The sequence below is a fragment of the Danio rerio genome, chromosome 6 (assembly GCF_049306965.1).
Source record: "Danio rerio strain Tuebingen ecotype United States chromosome 6, GRCz12tu, whole genome shotgun sequence".
Classification (NCBI taxonomy): Eukaryota; Metazoa; Chordata; class Actinopteri; order Cypriniformes; family Danionidae; genus Danio; species Danio rerio.
The window spans coordinates 43,178,733-43,203,010 of NC_133181.1; the positions used below are offsets into that span (position 1 = coordinate 43,178,733).

Genomic DNA, 24,278 nt, shown 5'->3' on the forward strand with positions numbered 1-24,278 from the left:
CCTTACATTGGTCAGAGTGTCAGGGTTTATTTTGCAGCGTCCCGCTAAGCTGTCAGGAGAGGTGAAGGCAAAGGCTGTGAATACTTATAGACATGTAATTTTTCAGGTTTTTTTATTTTTAATAAATTTGCAACCGTTTAAAAAAATCGTTTTCACATTGTCATTATGGGGTATTGTGTGTAGAACTTTGAGGAAAATATAAATTTTTGGAATAAGGCTGTATCATAAAAAATGTGGAAAAAGTGAAGCGCTATCAACACTTTTCGGATGCATTGTATAAGCTACACACAAAAATAGTGCTAACTAGCACTGAAAATGTTTCTTTGGCTAATAATCAATCACAGGGCATTCACTTTAAGCACTTTTATCTATATAGCACCTTAATCTCACCAAAGAACAACTTCGCCTATGGGTCCCTGATGATTACAAGCCAAAGAACAAGTTAGCAGTGTGAAATACAGAACCACTGAAGAACCAGTTTCTGTGCGTGTGTAAACATGATTTTTTCATTATTATATCGTTCCCTTTAATCTTATCAGCACTAATCTTAGTTCGCTAGATTAACGGCGGCTCGTTTGCTTGCTTGACATGTTAAAATATCTGATAAAGGCAGAGAATGAAGGAAGACCAACTATGATGATTAATTATAAGAAGCTGACGTACAAAATAAAAAATGAATGTTGCATTAATTTGCACCCTCCTGCCCTTGAGTAGCATGCATGTCTCTACAAGGTGTATATAAATGAATGTTATAGTTAGTGCTAGAATCATCTTTTTAAATATTATGTGGCCTAAAAATGCGTGAGACAGAGCAGATAATTCTACATTTGACTGTACTTTTGATAAATAAATAACACATGTGTGATGTGCTCTGATTTCCAGGCTCAGCAAGATACTGTTAATTTGCAGAAGTTGTTGAAAGATGTCATAATAAAAATTGACAGGCATGGCTGAAGTAATCATAGAAGAATTTGCCAAAGGTGTTAATTTAAAGTGTAATTCATTTATGACTCGAATTTTTTTTTTACGATATGTGTTTTGCAATGGTTGCCTATCAACACATCTGCTGCATTAATTGTTAGCCTTGATCGATTTGATAGTTTGCAAAGCTAAAGTTTATTACCAATTTTATTCATAATTTTTTTTTAAATATATCTTGAAGAATTTCATTAGGTCTGAATGCCACCATTCTAATGTTCTTTCAAAGTCATGTCCACATAATGAATATTAAAGCAACATGACAACAGATGTGAAAATATTTACAAACGTTCAACTGGCAAAACATAAATCAAAGCATGGGTAAAATAGTATAAAAAAAACTTTTCCCTCACTTTTCTTCACACAGAAAGATGCATTCCATAGTCTGGGGAATCTGATGACTCAACTCTTAAGTAACTTTTTTTTCCCAGTGCTGGGTTACATCAAATGTTGAGTTATAGAAGCTGTTGTATAATGTTTCCCATTAACCCATTTGATGATATAAGCATGGATGTTATAAGAAGGCTAGAGTCAGGATACTAGAGATAAAGAGATGCAGGTCCAAGTAGGTCACCGGGTGTTCAGACTAGCCAAAAGGATCTATATAGAGACTCATCTCTCACCAAGGTCATCTATCATGTTGAGCTCGTACTTAATACACGACAATCATCTGCTCTGGATACAGGCTGGATCCAAGTTTGTGATTTTCAGGATAAGGAGAGACAGATAGACTAACATAAGCGTACAGTTGAAGTCAGAATTATTAGCCTTCCTGTTTATTTTTTTCCCCAATTTCTGTTTAACGGAGAGAAGATTGTTTCACCACATTTCTAAACAGTTTTAATAACTCATTTATAATAACTGATTTATTTTATATTTGCCTTGATGACAGTAAATAATATTTGGCTAGATATTTTTCAAGACACTTCTATACAGCTTAAAGTGACATTTAAAAGCTTAACTAGGTTAATTAGATTAACTAGGCAGATTAGGGTAAATAGGCAAGTTATTGTATTACGATGGTTTGTTCTGTAGACATAAAAAATATATAGCTTAAAGGGGCTAATAATTTTGACCCTTAAAATGGTTCTTAAAAAAATTAAAACTAAAATCTCTCCAAACCACCACCAGGGTGTTGCATCCACTTGGATGATGCGAAGGTAGCCACAGGACAACGGCGCCAGTGTGCTCACCACACACTAGCTATAGTTGAAGTGGATGACAGTGGTAGAGCCAAGTTGGTGGATGGCGATGACTGGGAGGCTTGGAAGGGCCGATGGTGGAAATTTAGCCAGTACACCAGGGTTACACCACTACTCTTTGCGAGAAGTGCCATGGGATTGCTGATGACCACAGAGAGTCAGGACCTTGATTTAACATTTCATCCAAAATACGGCACTCACTGACATTATAGTGTCCCCTTCACTATATTGGGGCATTAGGACTCACACAGACCACACTCCCTGCTGGCCTTACTAACACCACTTCCAAGAGCAACCTAGTTTTCCCATGTGGTATCCCATCCAGTTGCTGACCAGGTTTAGCCCTGCTTAGCTTCAGTGAGTAACCAGTCTTGGGCTGCAGGATGATATGGCTGTGGCATTCATTAGGGCTACAGGGCCACATCTCATAAAAGCATGAATAAGCTTTTCTGAATTACACTAATAGCATATATCATAGTTTGGAATAAGATTTCAGAAGCATCAGCTGTATTTATGGTTGAATAATTGAATCATTGTTTCAAATAGTCTCTTCAAAAACAGATTTATTCGGGAATGAAACACTTCAGTGTGGGCTTTAGATGCACAAATGTTCTGCTAAGATTTCCTTTGGAAATATTTTCAGTGGTGAAATACAAAAAGAACACAATGTTTTGTCTTAAATATAACTTCTTTAATATTCATTTCCTGTTTGTTGAAATGTAAAAGTGCTAAAGGTCAATATGCTTCTTCCTCCCTTATCCAACTGCTGTGTGTGCCACTTTTGACTTGGCATGCGCAGATGGTGAGTTTCTGAATGACCATAGGACTTCATGAATGGACATGTGGTTAACATCCCACAAGGACAATGATAACACCATGCAGTCACAACAACCACTGCTCATGGACACAATGCCGGCTGTGCCCTGCCCACAGAGCTCGTCACAGATAGACAGTGAAGTATTAGAAAAACTTAAACTCTCAAGGACAATCTCCAGTAAAACAGTCATGGAAGCCAGAACAACATACTTCAGAATCCTGTAACACGAGAGCCTCGTCACCAGACGTGTTGTCTATTTCTTCAGGACCCCCCATTGAGAAAATGGAAGAATCTGTTTTAGTTGGATCCAAACATTCAGCCACCAACATTTCAACCAAAAAGCAGGAAGCCTCACAACCACTTTAGGCCTTCTGCATCTTTTGTTAGTGAGCAAAAACAATTGATAACAGCTCTCGGTGATGTGTCTCCTTTTCTCAAATGTTTACGGAACAAGCAGGAGCCTGTAGATTGCTGTATATCTTTTTTATTATGTGATAGAAAGTCTAAGGCCTTTTTAAACCGTCTAAAACATTTAATTTGCTGCCTATTGTCATGGGACAAAGACTAAAACTAAACTACTTGATCACAGTGATATCTTTATATCTTCAATACAAACATGGAATTATGTTTCTTTTAGAAGGAAGTAGTCAGGCAGGGACCAGAGAGCAGCCAAGGTGACAGCCCACTGTGGATTCGAGGGAGGAAGGAGCCATATTGGAAATGTGGTAAGCTGCGTCCCAAATGGCACACTATACACTATGCACTCATGCACTATGTACTTATGCACTTACACACTCAACAGGATAGTATATGTATGTAGTGTCGTCCCAAATGGCACACTAATGTTTTTTTACTAAGTGGAAATTCAAACCGTTTCTCCGATGACGTTTGACGGTTGCCAAATCAGTGAAATAAACGACCGAATAATTAAATAATACCTGCGGTGAGTATAAGCGCATTCACCATCAGAAGGCGCTATAATCACTTTCGTAAGAGATTTTTGCTTTCACCATCAAAAATAAAGTTATCCAACATGTGCGTATGCGATTAAGCGATAAGTATGCGATAAGTATGCGATTTGGGACGCAGCTGTAGACTCTCCAGCGGGCCAAACTGACAGAGATGAAGCCAGTGGTGGTGGAGGGCCTAGTCAACGATGATAACTCACGCAGCTCAGTTCAGGGATCCGGAAGACCTCGGTGGAGCCAGAGCAAGTCAGGACCAAGGTGATGTAAGGAGGAAGGAGCCTAACGGAGTCAGAAGGAACTACTAACCTGACTAACCTGAATTAAACTGAAATTAACTTCAATAGCGACATATATACAAAACTGAACTGAATCAGTTTTAATTTAACTACAACTACACCAGCATTCTACCACAGCTCTCCTGCGTGCCCGACTTGCTGGAATGTTCCACAATTTTAAATATATTAAAATACACGAGCTGACTGATGAAGGCGACTAAGGGGACAATTTGAGATGGAGAGCGTGCTGGGACAAGTGTACATTCAGAGGACAAAGGAGATGTTGAGCTAAGTGGGACTAGTGGAGATTCAGTGGTGAAGGAGATGGAGAGCTGGACAGGACCAGTAGGGACAAGAATAACCAATATTTCTTCAATCTCCATGAGCCCTCCTTTGATGACAGGCGATGTTGTTTGCTCATCCACCTGGTCAGTCAGATCTCCCCACTCCAAACAAAGGAGCTGAGTTATCCATGTGGGAAAAAAAGACAAGGGGGGGGGGAAATACTGCTTTACTGTTATAGTTTACATAAACTTGATAAATCAGGCACTAATCTGAAGGAAAATAAATGAATATACTTGAACAAATGTTGATGAAGACAAGTCTAGATTAAAGTCATTTATAAAGCACAACCAGGTCATCCAAACAAAGAAACACAAACAGCCTGGTTGTGTTTATATATAGGTAGTTATTCATTTTCTAACCTAAACTAAACCCAGTAAAATGGAGTTTTGCAATTAAAAAAACATGTTTATATTAGTATTTTACAATTAAGAACATAACCAGGACATAGTGGTAATGTTTACATGAGATACATACCTTCAGTTTAACCATATTTTAGCTAGTATGATGAATAAAGTTCTGGTCTCATATTTTGTAGGTACCTAAATTCATTTACTCATTTTCCTTCTGCTTAGTTCCTTATTTATCAGGGATCACCACAGCGAAATGAACTACTACACTGCAGAAAATGCTTTTCTTACTTAATTTTTTTGTCTTGTTTCTAGTCCAGATATGTAAAAATTCTTATATCAAGAAGCATTTTCTAGACAAGCAAAACATATTGTCTTGTTTTCAGAAACAATATGCCAATATTAAGTGAGTTTTTCCTTAAAACAAGCAAAATAATCTGCCAATGGGGTAAGCAAAATAATCTTGTTTTTCCTTTTGACAAGATTATTTTGCCCACCCCATTGGCAGATTTTATTAGCTTGTTTTAAGGAAAAACTCACTTAATTTTGGCATATTATATCTTAAAACAAGACAGTATGTTTTGATTGTCTAGAAAATTCTTCTTGATTTAAGAGTTTTTAGATATTTGGAATAGAAGCAAGACGAAAAATCTAAGTAAGAAAAGCATTTTTTTGAAGTGTAACTATTCCGCCATATGTTTTATGCAGCGGATGCCCTTCCAGCTGCAACCCAGTTCTGGGAAACACCCATACACTCTCACATTCACACACACACACTCATACACGTAAGACCAATTTTGTTTACACGATTCACTTGTAGAGCACGTCTTTAGACTGTGGGGCAAACCGGAGCACCCAGAGGAAACCCACGCGAACACAGGGATAGGTACCTACATTTTTCCTAATCTCATATTTTTACACACATGCCAGGAATCAGTGAACAGACGTAGGTCCCGCAGAGATAATGACTTGCAGCTGTTAGGTTACTAAAGTGAACAGATCAACCGCTCAAACTTACCTTTAAAAGAAAGCTGCAACTCTATCATTACAATGAAGGCTAGTGGAAGAGTTGCACATCAGGTCAGAGCATGACTGACAGCATTTTTTCAACTGCTGAGAAGAAACCTTTTATTAAAATGCCTAGAGTTGCAGAACTAATGGACTGAACGAAACGACAAGTTAACACATCTCATCTCTCCCCTCAAGATAAAAAACCTGGCAGACTGGTCTCCCTCCGCCCACCACTGCTAATACTTAAAAGTACCCCAGAACTTCAAAAACGCACTCCGTCTAGATTCGCTTCTTTAAATTGCTCACACACCTACAAAACGGCTGAAAGACACAGACTCCTGCAAGCGTACACATTGTGAGCATGGCAGGCTCCTCCACCAGGCGGACAGGGAACCAGCAGGCTGATATAACTCCTGAAGAGCGAGGCCAATGGGCAAACAAGATTGAGTTTCTGCTGACTGTAGCCGGAGCTATTATTGGGCTTGGAAATGTTTGGAGGTTTCCATATCTTTGCTATAAAAATGGAGGAGGTGAGTATTGTGCATAGTACATTTAATATTGTTGGATATAGTTTTATTTGAAAGGATCTGTATTTCTTTTATAGGCTTATGTATCACTTAAAGTCTGCAGTATTTACTGTGAAGCATTTATTAACCATTTCTTAATCAGTTTATATAAAGTTTACAGTCCTATTTATTGCATTTTACAGCTAGCTAACATATTCTTATGGATGTAGGTATTCCATTCATGTAATAAAATTACAATGTTGTAATCTTCCCATAAACAATTTCAATTCACAAGTCAGTTTTCAGAAAAAAGAAACAATTTTCAAATGCACACTAACTTAATGTGTAAGAATGTTTATTGAACCATGTAACCTTGTAACACTGAAAATACAGTGTCACTGGGGGTCAGTATTACCTCTTAAAAAGGTGTACATTTGTCCATATTGGTAATTAGAGATAAATATTTGAACCTAAAACATACAAAAGTGTACAAACTTTTCAATGTACCTTTTTTAAAAAGGTGCCACCTCAGTTACAGCTTTTGTAACTTTATTATGAAAGTTTAGTAATACAGAGTATGCGGTGCCTGTTATTCTTGGCATAATTTACCTGATACACGTTTACACAAGACTTCAAAATAATAATTTTTATTCATAACTTCCTTAGGGGCTTTTTTCATTCCATATGTCTTGTACCTGGTTACCTGTGGTATCCCGCTTTTTGTGCTTGAGACATCTTTGGGTCAGTACACCAGTCAGGGAGGCATCATGTGCTGGAGAAAGGTCTGTCCACTTTTTGAAGGTGAGTTCCTACTTTGTCAACAATATATTGTGTGGTGGTACTTCTATTTCTATTTATTTTTTAAATACAAGATGTTTATTGGCAGTGACATTTCAATTAAGAATATTTTTACATCCGTTGAACCTTTTCAGTCCTTTTTGTAGTTGAAAAATCTTCAGCTCCTTAGATTATAAAAGTTTTCTTCACTCTATGAAAAAATAAATCTACAAAATGGTCATTTTGGTATTTAAAAAAAAAATTATTTTTGGGTAAAACAACAATGTTGTCTTTAATTTAATGTTTTAACCTTTGAAGTTGCAGTAATATGAATTTAGTCACCCACATTTTTTTCTATAAATAGTTAATATTGAAATATAATTATAAAACATTGCAAAACAACATTACATTTTTCAACAGAATTTCTAGCAATACCCTCTAGCATATTCTAAATTTGCATACACTTTACATTAAACAACACGCAATAACTTTTGTTTAAAAATCGATATACAGGGTGCGCTATTTATATGGATACACCTTAATAAAATGGGAATGGTTGGTGATATTAACGTCATGTTTTTGGCACATCAGTATATGTGAGGGGGCAAACTTTTTAAGATGGGTGGTGATCATGGTGGCCATTTTGAAGTCGGCCATCTTGGATCCAACAATTGTTTTTTTAATAGGAAGAGGGTCATTTGACACATCAAACTTATTGGGGATTTCACAAGAAAACCAATGGTGTGCTTGGTTTTAAAGTAACTTTATTCTTTCATGAGTTATTTACAAGTTTCTGACCACTTATAAAATGTGTTCAATGTGCTGCTGTCACGGAATCAAGGGGACCCAATTGCAAGTAACAGAGTTTATTAGGAATCATCAAAGCATAAGAGCTGGTACGAAGAACGCTGGCAGATGACAGGTGAGTTAAGCAAGAAGTGGGTTTCTCAGTGGAATCAAAATAGACACCACAGCTGGTAACTAGTTCGAGCAGCCGTCAACAGAGAAGATCAAAAGTCCAACGGCATAAACTCTTCCAGCAAACTCACCACCAGCAACTCAGCCACGAGAGCCTGACAGGACACAGACAAAACCGTGAGGACAACAAACTGATAATGTAAAGCAGGAACGCTGAACAGATAAAGGCGCAGTAATGCGCTGCACCTGTAGTGCGCTGATTGTTGTGCTGATGATGATGTGTTTTCCTTTTTGGGCACTAAAGCTGTCACGTTCACTGAGTTTTTCCAGCAAGATGGTGCACCAACACATTATGGGTGTCAGGTGCGAGCATTCTTAGATGAACAGTTTCCTGAAAAGTGAATTGGTCATCGAGGGGCAGGTGAATGGCCCCCAAAGTCTCGCGGCCTGACCCCACTTAGACTTTTATCTTAAGGGTCATCTGAAGGCAAATGTCTATGGTGTGAAGATACAAGATGTGCAGCACCTGAAACTACAGATACTGGAAGCCTGTGCTTGCATTTCTCCTGCGGTTGCTATCAGTGTGTGAAGAGTGGGAGAAAAGGGTTGCATTGACAATCCAACATAATCAGCAGCACATTGAACACATTTTATAAGTAGTCAGAAACTTCTAAATAACTAATGAAAGAATAAAGTTACTTTAAAACCAAGCACACCATTGGTTTTCTTGTGAAATTCCCAATAAGTTTGATGTGTCAAATGACCCTCTTCCTATTGAAAAAAAACAAAAGTTGGAACCAAGATGGCCGACTTCGAAATGGCCACCATGGTCAGCACCCATCTTGAAAAGTTTGCCCCCTCACATATACTAATGTGCCACAAACAGGACGTTAATTTCACCAACCATTCCCATTTTATTTAGGTGTGTCCATATAAATGGCATACCCTGTATAAACACAACTGCTTTTTTCAGGAATGGGTTATGCCAGTCAGCTGATTATTGTGTATGGCTCCATCACCTACATCATCATCATAGCGTGGGCCTTCTTGTATCTTTTCTCATCCTTTAATGTTGAGCTGCCCTGGGCCAGCTGCAACAATCCGTGGAACACAGGTACATTTCATCAAAGATCATACAGTATTTACAGTATTTATACCCATTGCTTGTCCATAGCATAGATTGTTTTATTCCCAAATATATTATAACCAGTGGTAGAAAAAATACTGAATAATAATACTTAAGTAAAAGTTCCATTACTTGCCTAAAAATGTAGTGCAAGTAGAGTAAAAATATCTGTTGTAAATATTACTCAAAGTAGGAGCAAAAAGTAGACCTTTTAAAAGTACTCAAGAGTAGTGAGTAGTAAGTATTTCGCTGGGAAAAGCTGATGCATTTACATGTAATCTGTGGATGTGTAAACATAACATTCTGTAGTTCATTTAGTTGTAGCCCAGCAGTCACACAACGTCATAAGATATTAATATTAGGTTAGATTGTGATGTCAGGTGATGAAAAATTCAATGTGTAGCCACTAGCCAGCATCTAAGAACAACGATATTTTGATGTGGAATGACGTTGATACTTGGTTGATTTTAGGTTGTGTTAGAAAGTGACCAAAATCCAACATCTTAAACCAATGTCATATTGGCGTCAAATATTAACATTTATTCGTCAGGTATGGCAACTAAAATCCAATGTCTGATAGACATCATAGTGGTAATGTCCACACAGCGTCAAGCTGTAACATCATTAGACGTTGATATATGGTTGATTTTAGGTTTGGCGTTGGAAATTGATGTCGACCTGACATTGGTTTTTGACGTCAACCCGATTTTCATTTCCACACAAAATGCAATGTCCCCATGATGTTGGGGTACAACGTCAATCTAATATCATGTTAATGTCTTATGTCTACTGGGTGTTTAAGGCCATTTCAGTCATCATACAATAAAAATCTGTCACCTTCACATTAGTGACATGCATGTAAACAGTCTCTGGGTCAATGCGTGTAAAGATTTTGGACATCTTCTTGAAAACTTTTAATGCTTCCAAACAGTTGAGGTAGTTCATTATGATGCAATTTACTTTCTATGTGTGATTTGATTGGAAAGGAATCACAGGATTGGTTTTTCTAATCCACATAGACAAGAAAAAATAAAAGTGGTTACAGCAGGTTGAAGCAAAGTAGTGGAGTAATACTACCAATACTGCACTAAAAATGTACTCAAGGGAAATTAAAACCACACATTTTTAAAACTACTTAGTAAATTACACTGAGATAACTGCTCAATTACAGTCATTTGAGGATTTGTAATTTGTTACTTTACACCACTGATTGTGTTTTGGCATATTTTCAGATTTCATTGTTTACATTATAGTTATTGTACCCATTACAACTAGTCATATTTATTAGATCATATCTTAATGTTTGTAGTGGAAGGATACACCCAGCAGGAATTCAGTCCAATTCATATTGTTTTCTAAAGCACTATTACGATGGAGATTGGGTCAAAGCAGCTTAACATAGCAGTTCTAGTAAACTGAAACTGCTTTACTCCAGTGTTCAGAGTTACAGTTCAGTTTAGTTCAGTTTAGTGTAATATACATGTCATTGCTGAAAGCCCAAACACTGAAGAGGAAATCAAACAATTCCCAGCTCCACAAGTCCCAAACCAAGCAGGCCAGTGGTGAGGAACGAACTTCACCAACTGGTGAAAGTAAATGAAAGAAAGCCTTAAGAAAAAACAGCCTCAGTTGGGCACAATCAGTTCTCATCTGGGCAAAACCTTGCATCAAAGAGACATTGACGTCAAATAACATGTATAGAATGTAATAAAAGATTTATTTAAAGTCACTTGACATCCACACAGTGATGCCCTTTTGACCACCAAAATATTGACACAAAAATATTATAATATAAGAAAGATCTATTAATCTGTAGGCTTCAATTCCAAATTTACAGCTGATTTTCTATCCGTACAATGCATGTTAACTACCTTGATGTAAAAGCGGCATGACATCTAACATTAGCATCAAGAAACTATATTAAAAATAGATTACAGGACTGTCCAGTAATAGATTATTGACTTCTTTTTTTTTTTTTGATGTTAATGTAGGATGTCAGTTGGATAGATAATCGATTTGCATTTTTGACATGTTTTCTTATGTAATTTTGACATTAAGGTGCCTGCTGAGCAGTATATACTGAATATTGTTTAGATGAGTAAAGAACTCAGTTGTTATATGTTGAATACTTGTGTCCATATTTGCCTTTCATTGATTTCAGATACTTGTATTGTGCTTAGTGGGAGGAATTCTAGTTCAGAGTTGGCATCTCCTCTTAATTCCTCTTCCTCCGTCATGGAGTTCTGGCAGTGAGTTACATGAACATACACTGGGAATGAAATACTGGCATAGCCATGTGATTGTGCATTGTGTATGATGTTTGGTTGCATCTTTCTCACATTGCAGTACATTTAAATAAATCAGCCAATACACACATTTTTATTGAATGCTTTTCTGTGTGTTTGTTCAGTCACAGAGTGTTGCGACTGTCCAGTGGAGTTGAGCATTTGGGCACAGTAAGGTGGGATTTGGCTCTTATTCTCCTTCTTGTCTGGATCCTGGTCTACTTCTGCATCTGGAAAGGCGTGAAATCAACTGGCAAGGTTACACTTCTAACATACAGCAATACAATCATTTTAATTTATTTTTCATTTTGTTGCAGATAACAAAAATGTAAACATGCAATACACTAACACTTAAAAGTCACATCATCACTGAAATATTTGTATACTTACAGGCAGTCTATTTCACAGCAACATTCCCTTATGTTATGCTCTTGATACTGCTGTTACGGGGGGTCACTTTACCTGGTGCCCTCAACGGCATCTATTATTACATGTATCCAGATCTGACACGACTAGCAGACCCACAGGTAAAGGCATAGAATGAGACCTGAACTCATAATTCAACATTAGCACACACTTTGTTTGTTTGTTTTTTTATGTTACACTATTTGAATTGTATTTTTTTGTTTGTTTGTAAGGTATGGATGGATGCTGGTACGCAGATCTTCTACTCGTATGCCATTTGTCTGGGTTACCTCAGCTCTCTTGGAAGCTACAATCAATATAATAATAACTGCTACAGGTGAATGTACATTTTAATTAAACAGATGAAATGATTCTTGATTAATTCAATGGTAAGGAATTGAATGAAGTAACTGGATTGTGCTATGTCTTTCTGTCTGTATATAATATTTATTTAAACTACTTAACTCTTTACTTATATTGAAATATGTATTATTTTAATACATTTATGTTGTAATTTTGCTAAGGTTTAAAAAATGTTTCTACAGAGACTCCTTCTACCTGTGCTTGCTGAACAGTGGAACCAGTTTTTTGGGTGGGTTTGCCATTTTCTCTGTTCTGGGTCACATGGCACAGGAGCAAGGGGTGGATATTTCCCTTGTGGCTGAATCAGGTCAGAGATTTCTTGACTGTTGCTTTGAAACATTTAACATGTACATTTAATAGAAATGTCATTGCTGTTTTAATATAGTTTCATTGTCATAGAGAGAGTGCGAGTTAATTCATTTTTATTATTTATTAATTAATCAGTCACAAAAATGTAAGCAGATTCCAGAGCAAATTCCATAAAGTGAAATCAATAAATTAACAGCAAACGATCATTTTTGGCCAAACTAGTCCTTTTAGAAAAAAACATTTTGATTTTATGAATCATTTGTATGTCTCAAAAAATTATAAGACCAGTACTAGTTCTGATAGTGCATAAATAAAAGCAAATAACAAATGGTGTACAAACAAATAGTGTGAGGACTTACACAAAAAGCATATTATTTAAAGATATATCCAGTGTGCCTCCTTTGCACATTCTTACAAGTGAAGCCAAAGCTTTACAGTCATCCCCTGGTGACTGGAACACTTTCTAAATACAATTTCATTCAGAATGATTAAACCCCCTGAATGATTAGCCCCCTGTTCATTTTTCCCCAATTTCTGTTTAACGGAGTGAAGATTTATTCAACACATTTCTAAGCATAATAGTTTTAATAACTAGATTTATTAAAACAATTATTTTATGATTTATTTTATCTTTGTCATGATGACAGTAAATAATATTTGACTAGATATTTTTCAAGACACTTCTATACAGCTTAACGTGACATTTAAAGGCTTAACTAGGTTAATGTTAACTAGGCAGGTTTGTTCTGTAGACTATCAAAAAAATAAAAAATAAAATATATATATATATATATATATATATATATATATATATATATATATATATATATATATATATATATATATATATATATATATATATATATATATATAGCTTAAAGGGGCTAATAATTTTGACCTTAAAATGGTTTTAAAAAAAATTAAAAAACTACTTTTATTCTAGCTGAAATAAAACAAATAAGACTTTCTATAGATGAAAAAAATATTATCAGACATACTGTAAAAATGTCCTTGTTCTGTTAAACATCATTTGGGAAATATTTAAAGAGTGGCAAATAATTCTGATTGCAACTGTATACATTCTGCATTTTAAGTCATTTTTACCACAGTGATGTATGTTCAAGCATTACATTTTCTAATAACTTGGTTTTAAGCTTTAGGAGTGTAGTATATGATGTATTATGAATAAGAATTTAATCTCTGGTTTACTCACAAACATTAATTTTTCTGCTTGTTTATGCTACTTATTTAAAATAAATTGAAAGTTCTATTCATTGTTGGGGGGGGGGGGCAACTTAATTGATTTATGTTCAATTCATTTTAATTTGTCAAAATGATTTCTTAACCTAATACATTTGTGTAGGGAAATTTGTATTTTCTTCTCAAATCCCAATGACAAACTAAACATAAAGCAGCACTCTTGAAATTATCTGATATTTTTGCACAGGCTCTGCAATTCACCAGCATTTTGTAAAGGTAATAGGTAGATGAGGTGAAAATACATGACTATACATTATTTCTGATTAAGACTGAATTTTGAATACTCTATTTCTTTGCATTACACATTGGTATTACAGTACAGAATGGCTCTTTTGGCCTCGCCCAAAACATAATATCTTTATCATATATCCTTATTATTATTATTATTATTATTATTATTATTATTATTATTATTATTATTATTATTATTATTATTATTATTATTATTATTATTATTATTATTATTATAGCCTTAGAATGAATAAGTTCTACTCTGTAAAAAAATGCTGAGTCCTTCATAACATGGAGGTGTGAGGTTAAATTATTAGTTAACAAATCTGTTAATTGAACATAAAACCGTTAAAATGTTCCAAATAAATCTCAAGAATGGTGTTGTTGCAGCTCATTTTAGTTGTTTGAACAGATCCTGTATATTTTTCTGAATTTAAACAAACATATAAAACTGAACATTACTAAATTGAATGCGTTTAATTAAATTCAGCCCATATAAATTGTTTGCAAGTCTAAAGAAGCATCTCAGAGAATGACTCCTTTGTTTGTACTCTGAGGTCTTTTTAAGAAAAACAATGGGTCTGTGCAAGAAACGAAACATTACAATTGCAACATTAACACCCCTAATCCATATCCTTGGGTGAAGGAGAAATTATTCTAAACTGTAAAAACATCCCAAATGTATTTTATACCTTCATTCAGGTGTTACAGGTCCACACGAGTGTGTATCCTCTGATTCTTTGTACTGAGACTGAACTGTTTTCAATGTTGGCGCTGGCAATAAGTTTGACGAGTTTTCAAACCCAGCATTATAGGATTAAATACATTGTATGAGTTTTCAGTAAGAGTGACTGTAACTTCAGGAACTTCTAGATTTGTTCTGGCTTGAGCACCAGTACAAAAGAACCAGTACAAAAGGAGGATTCATTCGCAAACTGGAAATCACTCTGAGCCTTTTTCCTGAGGCTTGCACAGACTAATCATCTCAACTCACGAGACTTCAATATAAGAGTCACAGGATTAATTTAGCTTCGCATGTATATACTGTAGTATTTTTATATTTTAGCTGACAATATTTACATAAAACACTTATACATACAACCAAACATGTCATAAATTGATTGCAGACATTCAACATTTAGATATATTTTGTTTGTTATAGTGTGTGTGTGTGTGTGTGTGTGTGTGTGTGTGTGTGTGTGTGTGTGTGTGTGTGTGTGTGTGTGTGTGTGTGTGTGTGTGTGTGTGTGTGTGTGTGTGTGTGTGTGTGTGCTTACATGTAAAATCATAAAATACAATAAAATAAAAAATGTTCTCATGAGGAAACAAAAACGCACCAAGATATTTGACAGGCTGAGGGTGTTCCTGAGTAATTTCAGATCAAATCAATACTCTAAGCGGGATATAATGTCTGGATAATGTGTTGTTTACTGTTGCTTCTCTTCTGACAATCATTAGGTCCAGGACTGGTGTTTATAGTTTATCCTCAGGCAGTGACCATGCTGCCGTTGTCTCAGTTCTGGGCTGTGTGTTTCTTCATCATGATCATCCTCTTGGGTTTGGACAGCCAGGTTAGATCCACTTCTCTTTCTTTAAGGGATAGTTCACCCCAAATAATACAATTCCTCAACATTTACTCATACTCAAGTGGTTCTGAATTCTACTGAATTTCTTTCTTCAGTTATATATGCATTCAAATATTGTTTCTCTCTAGTTTTTTCACGGCGACGACTTAATTATCTCATCATCTTGACATAACTCATTTACTCTTGATCTCGACATAACAAAAGGTTATTTTCTCATTATCAAACTTTTCTTGTTTATTTTTATTATTAGTAGTAGTAGAAGTAGTAGTCTTAGTAGTATTAGTAGTAGTAGTAGTGAAAGTAATAGTACTTGTTATTGTAGTAGTAGCAGTTGTAGCAGCAGTAGTAGTAGCAGTCAAAGCAGTAGTCGTAGTAGTAGTAGTCATAGTAGTAGTCATCATCTTTGTAGTAGTCGTCGCACTTGTAATAGTCGTAGTCGTAATAGTAGTTGTTGTAGTAGTCATAGTAGTAGTAGTTGCCATTGTCATCATCCTTGTAGTAGCCATAGTCATAGTAGTAGTAGTCGTCATTGTCATAGTAGTCGTCGTCGTAGTAGTAGTAGTAGTAGTTATCGTAATAGTAATAGTCTTCATCATAGTAGTAGTAGTAGTAGTAGTAATCATAGTTATAGTAGTAGTAGCAGATGTAGTTGTTGTAGTAGTAGTAGTAGTAGTATTAGTCATAGTAGTAGTGGATGTAGTAGTAGTAGTAGTAGATGAAGTAGTAGTTGTAGTCGTAGAAGTAGATGAAGTCGTAATACTCGTAGTAGTAGTAGTATTAGTAGTAGATGTAGTCGTGGTAGTAGTAGTAGTTGTAGTAGACATGGTCATAGTAGTAGTAGTAGTCTTATGGAAGTCAGTTTCTGTTTTTTACCAACATTCTTCAGTATATCCTCCTTTGTGGTAAACAGAAGAAAGGAACTCAAACAGCTTTGGAAGAATTAGTACTTTTTGATGAACTATCCCTTTAATCCAACTTTCCCTTTTAAATTCATCCCCTGTTCCTGCCTTCCCATCCAATGTCTTTTCTTTTGTTATTCAGTTTGTAGGACTGGAGAGTATAATGACATCAGTGACAGACATATTTCCCACTGTACTGAGACGCGGCTTCAGAAGAGAGATGCTGCTTTTAGGGATTTGCCTGGTCTGCTATTTCATGGGTCTTCTTATGATCACAGAGGTGGGGTCACTTGTTCCTATACTGTAAACACAGCAATAAGTCTATAAAGTTTGTAGCTTGATTTTATAATTCAATATTTGTGCTACTCTGATTGGTGAAATAACATCACCTAAAATTGACATTTTCTTTTTACAAAGTTTATTTAAAGCATTAAAGACGGCATCTAATACATATATTTTTTTAAATATGAAAAAAACTATTGCGGTTAAACTTGAAATAAAAATATGTATAATCAGTTTTATAATTGCAGTTATTAAAAACTGTATTTAAATTGTAATTTATTTAAAAACATACTTTGTAAATAAGTTTATTACTAGTACTTAGCAAAGATTAGTTAAAATTAAACACATCCAAAATAAAAGTTTGTTTTGGCATAATATATGTGTCTATTATATATGTTTATTATGTATATGTGATACACACTTACGTAAAAACAAAACTATACAAAACAATTTTGTTACATAGATAATTAAATTTATATCAGATACATACAGTTAAAGTCAGAATTATTAGCCCCCTTTGAATTTTTTTTTCTTTTTTAAAAATTTCCCAAATGAAGTTTAACAGATTCAGGAAATTTTCACTGTATGTCTGATAATATTTTTTTTCTTCTGGAGAAAGTCTTATTTGTTTTATTTTGGCTAGAATAAAAGCAGTTTTAAGAAACCATTTTAGGGTCAAAATTAGTAGCCCCTTTAAGCAATTTTTTTTCCGATAGTCTACAGAACAAACCATCGTCATACAATAACTTGCCTAATTATTCTAACCTGCCTAGTTAACCTAATTAACCTAGTTCAGCCTTTAAATGGCACTTTAAGCTGTATAGCAGTGTCTTGAAAAATCTAGTCTCTGAAAAAATCTCTCTGTTAATCAGAAATTGGGGAAAAAGTAAACAGGGGGGTTAATAATTCTGACTTTAACTGTACATATTTTATATCTGAATTTAAAACATGTTCTCAGATATATACATGCATGTGTGTATTTGCATAATAAATAAACAAAATACACACACACTTTTATTTTGCTCAGCACTAATTAATATTAATTTGATTATTATGATTAGTATTAAATGATATAATACTGTATTTTTTTCTTACTACAATAATAATTCATATAAACTCACCTGCCACCAAAAATAATTCACCTACAGACAGTCATAAATATAAATGAGTTTATTTGTTTTGGTCAAAACTTGCAAATATGTAAAAAGTTTTGTTGGTTTTTAATTCTGTAAAAAAAATTCTGTATTATATGAGATAGTAGGTAATGCTGATATGCGTCATAATATCATTTCTTTTATTTATATCTCTCTATTTTTGTTCCTCAGGGCGGTCTGTACATTATTCAGTTATTTGATCATTACGTGTGCAGTGGAACCACTCTCCTCTTTCTGGCCACCTGTCAGTCTGTGGCTATTGGCTGGGTGTATGGTAAGTAAACCACATTTAAATTAGCCGTTAACTGTACTTGTTATTTTTTAATAGGATTTTTTTGTGCTTAATTTTGCCATTGTCTCTATCAAAGGTGCTGACCGATTCTACGAGAACATACAAGACATGATTGGCTACAAACCCTGGCCTATGGTGAAGTACTGCTGGCTCTATGTCACCCCGTCAGTCTGCGTAGTGAGTTTGTGTCTATCAGTTCTGTCAACATGGGCTCATTCTGAAAACGTAGCCTCATATACATTTCTGGAGATTGCTAAATATGTAGTCAGAAGTATGTATGGCTGCATTTCGTCTTTAAAACGAACGCTGCAGGGTGGTATGACACCATTGCTTTTCGCGCTTACCAGCTGACCTCCGTATGGACTGCTTTCCCGCTTTTACGGGTTTGTCCAGTTAGCTCACCATTAATGTCGGTGGATGTGAGATGCAGAGAGGAGTTGACTACGATGACGGGGTTTGAGTCTGGTTTCATAAAGTGGGTAAGACTAAAACAGAAGCCAAAACATAAAATAAACAAGTAAATAACAGGCTGAGAATGTGGTAAATCTGAAAACGTGGTAAAAATCAGGCAAAGGCTTTTCTTTTTCTGGAGTGCTTTTGAAAACTGTCGGTTGGGTTTAGGGAAGTGGGTTGGCGGGTCAATCGGTGCTTTTTAAAACACTATTGGTTGGGTTTAGTGAAGGGGGAGAGTGGGTCAGTTGATCAGGCAGTCATTCAGTTACTCAATCAGTCAGTCAACAGCGACCTCTGGTGGATTTACGAGAGAACAGCAGGCATGAATGGCACTCGTGAGACAAATTTGAGATGTGAAAAAGCATACAGTGGCCTCTGATGGATTCACAAAAAAACAAAAAACGACAAGAAAACATGCCTCCTTGGACATATTTTGCACTCTCCCGAAATGTATATAACGATATGTTTTCAGAATGAGCCTGTGTTTGATTTCAAATGCAGCAAATTTTCACATACATGTATATAAACAATAAGACCAGGCAGTAGTTAGTGTAGAATATTAATGAATCGCAATGTACTATAGCATCATGTACAAATATACAATATATCCATTATATATACAAAGTACAGTTGAAGTCAGAATTATTAGCCCCCTTGAAATATTAGACTGCTTGTTTATTTTTTTTCCTAATTTGTGATTAATGGAGAGCAGATTTTTTCAACACATTTCTAATCATAATAGTTTTATTAACTCATTTCTAATAATGGATTCATTTTATCTTTGCCATGATGACAGTAAATAATATTTTACTAGATATTTTTCAAGACACTTCTATAAAGCTTAAAGTGACATTTAAAGGCTTAACTAATTAGGTTACTAGGCAGGTTGGGGTAATTAAGCAAGGTATTGTATATTGATTTGTTGATGGTTTGTTCTGTAGATTATCGAGAAAAATTTGCTTAAAAGGGCTAATAATTTTGTCCTTAAAATGGTGTTTAAAAAATTAAAAACTGCTTTTATTCTTTTCAAAATAAAACAAATCAGACTTTCTCCAGAAGAAAATATATTATCAGACATACTGTGAAAATTTCTTTGCTCTGTTAAACATCATTTGGGAAATGTTTAAAAAAGAAGAAAAATATTCAAAGGGGGCTAATAATTCTGACTTCAAGTTTATATAATATGATACAAAGTTTTTTATACAATAGTTTTTTGTTCATGATTATTATCTGATTTAATTTGGCCATTATCTTTTTATTATATATTTTTTATTTAATAATGTTTTAATATTTATTATACAGCGGGGATCAGAAGTTTGGAACTACTATTATTTTTAATGCTTTTTTTCACTTATGCTTTTTACCTAAAGTCACTTATGCTGACCAAGGTTGCATTCATTTGAAGAAACACAAAGCAAATTACAATTTCAAATATGTATTTTCTACTCTAATATATGTTTTATTATAATTTATTCCTGTAATGAAAAAGAGGAATTTTCTGCAGCCATTATTTCAGTCTTTCAAGTCACATGATTCTTTTTTAATCTAAACAGAATCATTCAATAAATACTAATTATTGATGCCTTTTTTTGTATTCAATCATGTTATAAAACATAGGTGTCTTCTGTGTATTCTGATTGTCAATTATTTCCTGTAGGGCACATTTATTTTCTCTTTGGTCAAATACAGTCCCCTGAAATTTAACAACAAATATATGTATCCATGGTGGGCATACGGTATCGGCTGGTTCCTGGCGGTGTCCTCTCTCTCCCTCATTCCCATCAACATGATCTACAAACTCCACAAAGGAAAAGGAACCTTCTGGGAGGTATGTGCCGTCAAGAAAAAGATGATTTTCCATCTGTTTGTTTTTTAAACATGAGTGGGTCTTAATCAGTGTTCATCAAAAATTTCATCAAAATATATATATATATATATATATATATATATATGGGCTCAACACTTTTTACGGCTCATTACTGCTTAAAATCATTATAAGGTTCAATGCAAATACAATATAGATTCAACTTTTTTATATGTAACTCTTTAAACTTGTAATCTTTTGTATGTGCTGTTGAAATCAGAGTTATTAGCCCCACATAGCGTATATTGAACTTCATTTGACGCTCAATTGTTTTTTTTTGTGAGCATGTGCAGTTGTAAGACAACTCTAACCTTTTTTAGATAAAAAATCAAGTTATGTGAATATCTATATAACAAATAAATACAATTGCTTTATAAAGCACCCTATTTAATTTATCTTAACAATTTAAGCCAAGTACATTTTAGGTCAATTAAATTACATTAAAAATGTCTTATTTTTCTGTTTCAGCAGAAAAGTCGTTTAATTACAGTAACTATTTACTTTCTAAGTAATTACACCCAAGACTGATCATCATGCTCTGTGGTCATGCTTTCTAACATTAGCTAATATACCAACATTTACAGTTTTTGCTCAGATGCTTTGGTGCATTTCTCAGATCAGAATTGAAATACTCAAAACTCTGTTCGATCTTCACATCATTGCATCACTTGTGCACATCAGAAAAGCAGTTTCTCTTTTCTCTGAACAAGTTGCAAATGCTTGCCTATATCCATGCAATTGATTATGTGCAATTCTCTGATATTTCCCACATTATCAATTGCTTATGTCAAGTTGATCAAACTGTATCATTCTCAGTAGTATCTGGGTGCAGCCTTTATGGTGCAAGCTGAGATTGCATCACTCAGCGATGCAATGTCAGACACAATGCACTCACATGGAGCGAGTGACGTCACTGTGAGGGGTAGGGTTAGGGGTGGAGTTAGGTGAGCTCATTAAAAAGCATTGGATGCAGCCCAGATTGCACTGCACCAGGTCTGCATCTAGACCCCTCTCATCATTTTGATCTCTGTTAAATAGTCTCACTCATACAACATTAAATCATTTGTTCATGGCATAAGTTTTGTCATAACAATTTGTCAAAATATCTATATACCATATAATATAGACCATTTCAAGGGATGTAAACAAAAGCAATGGTCCTGATGTACTTCCTGTTTTACATTTTTACTTTCTGTTGCTTCTGAAAATCCTAAAAGGTCCACATTTTGAAAAATAACATTATGACAGCTGTTTTAACATTGAGATATGAGAGAATTGCTTCTTGTTACAGTTATTAAAAGAGTTTGACAACAAGCAGGAAATGTTCATGGGCCAATGGTCTATACATTAGACTTTTTTCTAAATCTGCCTACAATTGGTACATTTCTCCTATAGTTGAATTTTTTTTTAGAAAAGCTATGGAATTTTTCCTAACAACGTGCTTTTAAAAGGGAATTGTCCTATGTTCACACCTCTACTTTTGTTTAGTTTTTTCCTTGTGCTATGCAGTGCTGTCCTTCCTGTATTACAATGACATGATCTGGCAACAAATTATAGTACAAACAGCAAAAAAACTGCCATAGTTTACATTAGAACAGCCCTTCAGAGTACACTGTTGTATTGCCCACATGACTGAGTAATTTGACTGTCATATCCATACACAATGACTTGTCATTCTGACAGCACTGACATGTTCATTGACACAGAAACTTAGTTTTGAGAGCTGAACTAAGGATTTTAAGCAAGACACTGGGTATTGCAGGTAACCCATGGTGTTTCACTATTTGTACGCATTTGTTTTGAAACAAACTGTAAAACATTAGCTTCTGCAGTATATAAATGTCTGGAAGTGTATCTGAAAACCTTTCTGAGAAACTAGCAGGCAACTGTTTCACAGCAGGAATGCATTTCTTTCATTTCCTTTGGAATGAGAGGAGAGTTAAGTGAAAAATCGTTATTGTGTGTGTTTCCCTCAGCGTCTCCAGTTGGCCTGCAGTCCAGCAGAGGATCTTCCTCAATCTCAGAGACCCTCAGCACATCATTACACTCTCTCAGCCAGTACAGACAGAGAAAAGAGCCCAGACAACCTTTAATTCCACAGATTTTTTTTTCCCTTCATTTTGATCAAACAAAGCATAGATTACTAGATTAAAAAGGCAAAAGATCCAACTGGATATATATACTGCTCTTCGTGAGACCAAATTTTGACTTAAAAATCAATGATTAATTTTTTCCCCTCATAAGAAACACTGATGCATCCTAAACTATGCAAAGACATACTGTACATAAGCCTCGTGTATTGCCTTAAAGCAGAGCAGTCATGCGTTTTGACAGCTGAGGACTCTCAGGGTGACAGGTTATTAGAGATTTTCTGTAGGTTTTCTGATGCAAGTTAACCTGTTATGAGATAATTTGACCCTTCAGGCACTTTAAATGTGATCCACAGTAAGAGCTGATTGATTTCAGTTTCTTTCAGTGTTTCATTTACCTCAAGGGCATTATGTTAAATGTGTTCAATCAGCACCAAGTTGTTTTGAAAAGTCATGGACAAGCTAGACATATGTGTTTTTTAAGTACTGTTGTACGTTTTGTTTAGTCTATATATATATATATATATATATATATATATATATATATATATATATATATATATATATATATATATATATATATATCACAAATTTTATCATTATAAAATGTTCTGGGATAATATTTAACTGAAACAGTATATGAAATTTATAAGAAAAAAATAAAAGTATACAGCCCTCCTGTTACATTTGAATTCTTTTATATTTTTCCCAGTTTCTGTTTAACGGAGAGATTGTTTTTTAACACATTTCTACACAATAGTTTTAACTCATTTCTAAAAACTGATGTATGTTATCTTTGCCTTGATGACAGTAAATAATATTTTACTAGATATTTAGGATACTAGTATTCATCTGTATAACGGATTTGTCCCGATGCCAATTGAAAAAATATTGCTTAAGGGCTAATAATGATTTAAACATTGAAAAACTGCTTTTATTCTAGCTAAAATACAACAATTAAGACTTTCTCCAGAAGAAAAAATATTATCAGAAAAACTGTCAACTAAATATCACTTGAGAAATATTTTTAAATGAAAAAATTTTGCACAGGACAAGAAATTTTGCCCTCAACTTTATATATGCAGAATAAATATATATGCAGAATATGTTTATAAATATGTAGAGTAAATGGCCTTCAGGGTGTTTCATGTATTAAGAGGTACAATGTTTCTCTTTCTGTCTGTTTTCTATATTATTTGCCACATGATAAAAATGCAATGCTTTTAAATGATTCATTCAACTCGTTTGCTATGGGATGTGAAGTGAAGCTTACAAACTCTTCTTATACAACAACAACCAATTTAAAAGGTTTTAAATTCCAAAAATAATAGGATCGTATAGGTCAAAACATCTTTAGCTTTGTTTACTTTGGCACACAGATTAAGCCTAATCCAGGATAGTTGCGCTCTCAATTGTGAGTTTTCAATAAAAATCCTTTGAAAGCTAGGATTGAGAAACATCTGTCCTGAAACCCTGGATTACAGAGAATCGCTGCTGTTGTTCTGCCAAAAAGTCACTGCTGGGCCATGTGCCCA

General features: G+C 34.7%; 1 protein-coding gene and 1 long non-coding RNA gene across 3 annotated transcripts; one reads left to right on the forward strand and one right to left on the reverse strand.

The window, feature by feature from the left end:
• Positions 1-1,026: 1,026 nt before the first annotated feature.
• LOC141386326 (uncharacterized) lies at positions 1,027-6,368 on the reverse strand. Of its 2 annotated transcripts, none has more exons than XR_012408095.1 (3): positions 6,254-6,368; positions 5,951-6,042; positions 1,027-4,701 (listed from the first exon to the last, which is right to left on the reverse strand). It is a non-coding gene; the product is annotated as an uncharacterized lncRNA (long non-coding RNA). The 2 variants fall into 2 exon arrangements; XR_012408096.1 differs by having other exon boundaries at positions 5,951-6,045; positions 6,254-6,346.
• slc6a11a (solute carrier family 6 member 11a) lies at positions 6,226-23,427 on the forward strand. The gene is made up of 14 exons (NM_001098387.1): positions 6,226-6,473; positions 7,116-7,250; positions 9,118-9,258; positions 11,432-11,519; positions 11,681-11,813; positions 11,948-12,082; positions 12,194-12,297; positions 12,506-12,630; positions 15,582-15,694; positions 16,751-16,888; positions 18,216-18,318; positions 18,413-18,513; positions 20,447-20,617; positions 22,630-23,427. The coding sequence occupies exons 1-14, from the start codon at positions 6,305-6,307 to the stop codon at positions 22,744-22,746; spliced, it is 1,773 nt and encodes a 590-aa protein (NP_001091857.1). The 5' UTR covers positions 6,226-6,304; the 3' UTR covers positions 22,747-23,427.
• Positions 23,428-24,278: the final 851 nt, after the last annotated feature.

Excerpts from the sequence above, each read along its gene's own strand:
- slc6a11a (NM_001098387.1), top strand. The coding sequence starts at position 6,305 with ATGGCAGGCTCCTCCACCAGGCGGACAGGGAACCAGCAGGCTGATATA. Across the intron at positions 9,259-11,431 it reads CAACAATCCGTGGAACACAG|ATACTTGTATTGTGCTTAGT; the intron begins GTACATTTCATC and ends CATTGATTTCAG. Across the intron at positions 18,514-20,446 it reads TCACCCCGTCAGTCTGCGTA|GGCACATTTATTTTCTCTTT; the intron begins GTGAGTTTGTGT and ends TATTTCCTGTAG.